The sequence below is a fragment of the Nicotiana attenuata genome, chromosome 2 (genome assembly GCF_001879085.1).
Source record: "Nicotiana attenuata strain UT chromosome 2, NIATTr2, whole genome shotgun sequence".
Taxonomy (NCBI): domain Eukaryota; kingdom Viridiplantae; phylum Streptophyta; class Magnoliopsida; order Solanales; family Solanaceae; genus Nicotiana; species Nicotiana attenuata.
This window is the reverse complement of record NC_031990.1, coordinates 16,741,352-16,747,600: the sequence shown is the minus strand read 5'-3', so window position 1 is coordinate 16,747,600 and position 6,249 is coordinate 16,741,352. Positions and strand designations below refer to the sequence as shown.

General features: G+C 41.5%; 1 protein-coding gene across 1 annotated transcript; it reads right to left on the bottom strand.

Moving 5' to 3' along the window:
* Positions 2,535-3,044, bottom strand: LOC109216906 (ATP synthase subunit b-like). The gene has a single exon (XM_019381126.1). The coding sequence runs from the start codon at positions 3,042-3,044 to the stop codon at positions 2,535-2,537; it is 510 nt and encodes a 169-aa protein (XP_019236671.1).

Sequence of the window (6,249 nt, the reverse complement as noted above, 5' to 3'; positions counted from 1 at the left end):
ATCAGACTGAGTAAAGAAATAAGAATCGGAGACCTTATTAAGGAAAGGAATTCAAATCAAACCAAAAATAAAGAACTTCAGAATAAAAATAGGCAAGGGTTTAGTGTATAGAATCAGCAAGTATCGCAGACAATTCAAATAAGGCAAGAAAGGAATAGTCAGGGCTCAACGCATAGGTCTTAACGAAACAAATTGACAAATAAAGAATCCAAATCAATCACTGATTTAAGGAGAGAAATATAGGTTTGCCATGAATAGCCAGAATAAATATAGACATATAGAATCTATAGGGAATTGAACCAAGAACCTTAATAGAGGCACATTAGGATAAAAACTTACAAGACACCGAATTAAGCTAAAGAAAAATCACAGGAACCAAAGCATAGAACAAAATTGGTGCACAAGTAACCGGGACAAACTCAGAGTCCAAACAAAACGAAAAATTAGGATTTTTATCATAAACAAGTTAGGGTTTAAGCAAACTTTACGAAATCAGTTAAAACACATAAGAAATAGAAGATTAAACACTCAGAATTATCAAACGTTTTGGAGAAAGAAATTTTCGGGAAACCCTATTTAGAAAGATGGAAAACCATTCGAAAATCAGAAGGCTTTCATAAAAACCGGTGAAATAAGTCCAAACCATCTCAGATCTATATAGATCTGAGAAGTTCAAAGGAAGAAATTAGGGTTTCGAGAAGAGCAACACAGAGATGAAGAAGTAGGCTTAGAATCCATAGGTTTAAAGCGAAATAGGAAGATCTTAATCGAAATCGAACCGGAACAGCCTGGAACAAGCAAGAAAAGGCCATAGATGTAAGTGGACTGACCATGGTCCCTCGAGGATCTTAGATATGGCAATACCAGCATATGAGAGGCCATTAGAGGTCGGATGGTGGTGAGAAACCACCATGAACGGCAGTAGATGAGTGACGATAAGGGTGAGTTAGTGTTAGGTTTTTGAGAGCAGTTGAGAGAGAAGAGGAACAGATGACGCCGGTGAGAGGAGAGGAAATGAGGGGTCTGGGGGGAGGTCATTAGGGTTTAATTTAGGTAAGGGGGAATCTGGACCATTGATCAAAATGATCAACGGCCAGGATTTAACAAGAAGTGGGTCGAGTAGATAAGGGGTTTGGTCTGGGTAGATTTTGGGCCTGGTTTAATTTGAAATTGGGGTTAAGATTGGGCTAGGTATTTAGGCTAAATTTGAAAATAAGGGGGACATTTGTTAAATACCCTATTTCATTGATAAAACAACTTTTAAAAATAACTAATAGGCTGTAAAAAAATGATTTTTATGCTTGGAAATATTTTAAAATAATTACTTAATATTTTAAAAATATGTAAAAGGCTATTTTTTGGTGAAATAATGTAATATTGCATGCATAGGCTATGAATGCAAAGTAATTGCAATTGCACCCAAAAAATACAAAAGTGGCAATTTGTGCAACAATTGAAGCTTAGTACAAATGCAGATGATAAAATTAAACCACAAAAATTATTATAAAACTATTTGTGATACAATTAGTGATTGTTTTATAAATAAAATGGTGGGAGAAATTAGTTAAAATATTTTAAAATGCAGAAGTTGTATAAAATTGCTAATTGATGCCAAAGCATAGTTTTGAAAATATAATAGGAAAAATTGGGTATCAACAACACCCGAAGGCTACCCATATTAATGACTACGGTCATATAAAAAGGCTACGACCGAAATAAAACAGCTTGGAGACGTCCGACTTCCGCTATAAGTTAAAGGCCTTCAAATACTTTGAAAACCCGTTTAAAATGAGGCTACCCTCAGAAAGCAAATAAAAAAGTCTTCGATAAAATCATTCCTCGAATAATTTAAAGGCTTCAATAATATTAGCCTTCGAAAAAGCCTCAAGAGGCATTAAATTGTCTTAACACAAACGGGTTAAGAAAAAATTGGGTTCTGATCGATTGAACCCTCGAAAAACCCAACGGGTACAAAAACACATGCTAAGGCCTAAAGAAATTTTCACTAAGTCTTGTAGCCGAAAAGAGGGAATAATTATAGCCGCTATAGAGGCCGAATTGCCCCAACTTAAAGAACCTAAGGGCCAACCTAAAAAGAGCCTAAGGGCCGATAAAAAGAGCCTAAGGGCCGATATTAAAAGAGCCTAAGGGCTGATTTGGTAAGCCTAAGAGGTAAATACAATTAGAGTTCGAGACCTCGCTCTCACTCCATTCGAACCCAAGGGTTCGATTATCCCACACGTAAACAAATAATGGTTTGGTTATGGCTCCGGGACTCACCATTACCTGGTATGAGCCCGTAAAGGTCTATGCCCAAAAGCGCGAACTTATTCGAGCTCGACCATTGTATTCTCGAAGAAAACATCTGAGATAAAATCTCTAACACACAGTTAAAGAGGATGAAGTCATTGCAAAAATTTTACTAGGTAGGAAATATCGAAATTCTTCTTTTATATATGTTGAAAAAGATATATACAAGGGGCCGATAAAATGTCTTACAAAAAAAAAGAACGATACAATAAGAAGGGAAAATCCTATCTATGCCCAGGGCTGGTCTCCCCTTTGGGAGCAGCTTCCCCTTCGGGCCCAGCTTCATCATCGGACCCGCTCTGGCAGCCTTCATCATTGTCATCATCGGAGGAGGAGACGAGGAACCTGGCATCGACCTCGAGTTCTTTTGCTTGGGCTATCTCCTCGGTGAGGTCGAAACCTCGAGCATGGATCTCTTCAAGGGTCTCCCTCCGGGATTGAGACTTGGCCAAATCACTAACTCGTTTCTCCCGGTTGAAGACTTCCCTTAGTTCTATTTGAGCAGCCTCGGCATCCTTTAGGTACACAGCAATGGTCTTTTCAGTCGTGGCCTTCGTCCTCTCGACCTCGGCCCTGGCTTCAGCAACCTCAGCCCCGGCTGCGGCAAGTTTGGCCTCAAGCTCATCAATCTTCTTGGCCTGGGCCAGATTTTTTACTTTGATTCCTCGGAGCTGAGTCTCTGTCGAGGCCAAGTTGGCTAGGGCAGCCTCTTTCTCACCAACAAGTCGATCCATGTTTTCCTTCCACTGGTTTCAGTCGGCCTTAACTTGATCGACCTCCCCTCGAAGCTGCCCAATCATATCTAATTTTTGCTGCAGCTGAGACACTAAAGTGTTAGCCTCCACATTTGGGTCAACTAGCTGCAAAATGATGGTTACCTGCTTGTCTAGCTCGGCCTCATTTTGACGAGATTTGGCCAAATCTGACCGGAGGTCCTTGAGCTCCTCTTCTTTTTGGCTGCAAAGGATCCACAGAGCCTTCTCTTCATCCGAGGATCTCTTGAGCTCGGCCTCACAATTGCTTAACTCTCCCTAAACTTGGCAATAGATTACACAGAAAAAAGAGATGTTAGTTAATACAGAAGGAGAAAAAAAAATTGCAACAATAAGAGTTAGTGCTTACCCGAGGAAGAGACGATGAGCCTCTTCAAAGAGGGTAGATGTATCATTGAGGTCGGCGGCGTCTTCGACCCCAGTAAAGAAATCCCGGAAAGGATCTTCTTTGAGGAACCTATTCGGGTCGGGCGTTCGCAGAGCTCGAGCATCCTCTATTGCCTCCTCAGAATAAGATGGTAGGGAAGGGGATTGACCTATTGTCATGGCCCAGAGCAGGTCGCTCGGGGCGCTCTGTTCAGCTTTGGGGTTCTCGATACTTTCCCCCTTTGGTGTACTTTTTGAAGGCGATTAATAATCACAATCTCAGGAGATTCAGGGGCCTTGCCCGCATCTTCCTCCTCGGTCTTCGAGCACGGGCTCTCTTATAATGGGGATCTTCAGGCTTCGAAGCTCTTTTCCTCTTGTTATCTTTCCCTGATTTTGGGACCGGGAACTCAGTCTCTTCCCCGGGTGGGGCTGGCCTCGTCTGTGAGACATCTCTGAAGCCTGCATAAGTGAAAAATAAGCATAAGTGAGATAACTTCTCCAATAAAAGGGAAAGCATAAAAAACCTGGGGGAAGAACTAACCGTAGTGCTTGGCTTCCCATTTGCCCTTCGATAAGTCACACCATTTGCGCTCGTCATACAAGGAGGTCGCGGCTAGTTTCCGGACCCAGCCTTCATGGTCAACGATCACATGGGGCATCCAAGCGACAGCTACAAAAAAAGTAAAGGCATACAAAAGGCAGGAACGGCGTAAAAGAAGATACTGGGAAAGGGACTTCACTTACGATTGTAATTCCATTTCTCCTGGAATGACATTTTTCCCTTAGGGATGACGTCCGAGGTCCTCACTCGGACGAACCGGGTCATCTAGCCTCGGTCCTTATCCTCTTCATTACTAGCAAAGAAGGCTTTGCTTGATCGATGTTGAAGCTTGATCAACCCTCGAAAACGATGAGGCCGATACAGTCAAATGAGATGATTGAGGGTAAACTATAATCCCTCGGCCTTGCTGGAGAAGTAGCGGAGCATAATCACGATACCCCAGAAAGAGGGATGGATCTAGCCGAGGGTAACTTCATATCTTTTGCAGAAGTCAGTCACGACTGGATCAAGGGGACCCAGTGTGAAGGGGTAAGTGAAAACACTTAAGAACCCCTCCACATGAGTAGTAATGCTTTCCCCGGGGTCGGGGATCTGTACCACGACCTCGTCCCCCCAGCCTCAGTTTTTCTTCATGGCCTTGTGATGCTTCTTCATTATCGAACTAATATATCGGGATACATGCTCGCATTTGCGTGGGATTTCGGGGGGATTTTCAATGTTGAAGTCTTTCTTTAACACGCAGGGGTCGGGAATAATCTCGTGAAAGGCCGACGCCATAAGTTTGGCCGGCTGGGAAGAGGATGAGGAAGCTTTCTCCTTTTGGGGAACTATCTTCGAAGTTTTCGCCATTAATTCGAGTTAGAAGAAATGGAGATAGGCGGTGTTTGGTATTTTCCGATACTAAAAGGAACGGGAGTAGAGGATAATGAGAGAAAAGAGATGAAGAGAAGGAGATATAGAAGAAGTTCATAGGTGGTTTGAAGATTGAAGTAAAGCTTTCTCCAAAAGTAAACCTTGTATTTATAGGTGCGCGGTGACGGTTCAATGGCGCTAGTGGCCGACCATCATTGGAGAAACATTTAATGTTTTGGGGAAGCGAACCGAAGGGATGTTTCGGTCACTTCGAGCGCCTACATCACGGGAATGACATCATTAATAAGGGATCTAGAAAATTGAGGTTCAAATCATTTCTTATTATTTTACTCTAAGAAACGCGGGGACTATCTGTATACGGCAAAATCATGTGCCCCCAATTTTGTGGGCTCGAGGGCTCACATCGAGGAATAGAGGGCTCGCATCGAGGGATAGACTCAATAAGGACCGGGTTCGAGTTCGGGGGCAGAACACAAGGCTCGAAGATCGAAGTGCACGATGAGTATCGAAGCAGAATATGACCAACCCCGAGATGGTATCGTTATGGGTTTGTAACAGAAAGAGCAAGATTCTCTCCACGTCCCCAAGATCATGGCGTAAATTCCGGAATAGATTCGTACGAGTTAGTATGAATTCTTACTATGTGGTTATACAACTGTCCCAATGAGATTCTTTACTGTAAATAGAAATGTACCTTATTTAGGGTTCCCCTATTATATAAAGGGGACCCCAATCATTTTTAACGATCATCAATCATTGACTAATACTCTCTTACTTTCTTGCTCATATTTCATCAGAATTGTCGTTTAGCTTTGTTGTTCTTACTTTATTGTTCTTGACCTACCTCGAGGCCACCTTAGTTCGGGGTCGAGACTGGCTTGTATAGTGGTTTGATTTTACTTACTTCTTTCATTTATACGTTAGACTTCTTGGTTATTAATTAGTATTGAACTAAATCACGTATCTTTAAAACCATAAACAAGTTTAATTGTTACTCGTATTTTTGAGGTAAACAATAGGAAAGACAGTCAGATTAGAGTGAAGGTCGCATTATTTGGATAGTGGTGGTTTTCTCCACTTATATGTTTATGTAAAGTACTTCTTGGTAACACAAATATTGTACGTTTTTCGTAAACTTTGTGTGCTAAATTATTTGATTACTTCAATAAGAATCTACCCAATTCCAACAAACTATTTTCATGTTATGACAAACAGAGATGAATTAATTAAAAGGTGGCCATAAGATTCACGAGGTTTGGAAGATATGCTCATGTACTCGGACAAGGGTAAAAGGAAATACTTACTATATGGGTTATTCCTCAAAAGAAGGATATCAAGAATTAACAAAGAAAAAATAGTTTC

What these genes read in the sequence shown, in the direction of transcription:
- LOC109216906 (XM_019381126.1), bottom strand. Translation starts at nt 3,044, where the DNA reads ATGGATCGACTTGTTGGTGAGAAAGAGGCTGCCCTAGCCAACTTGGCC.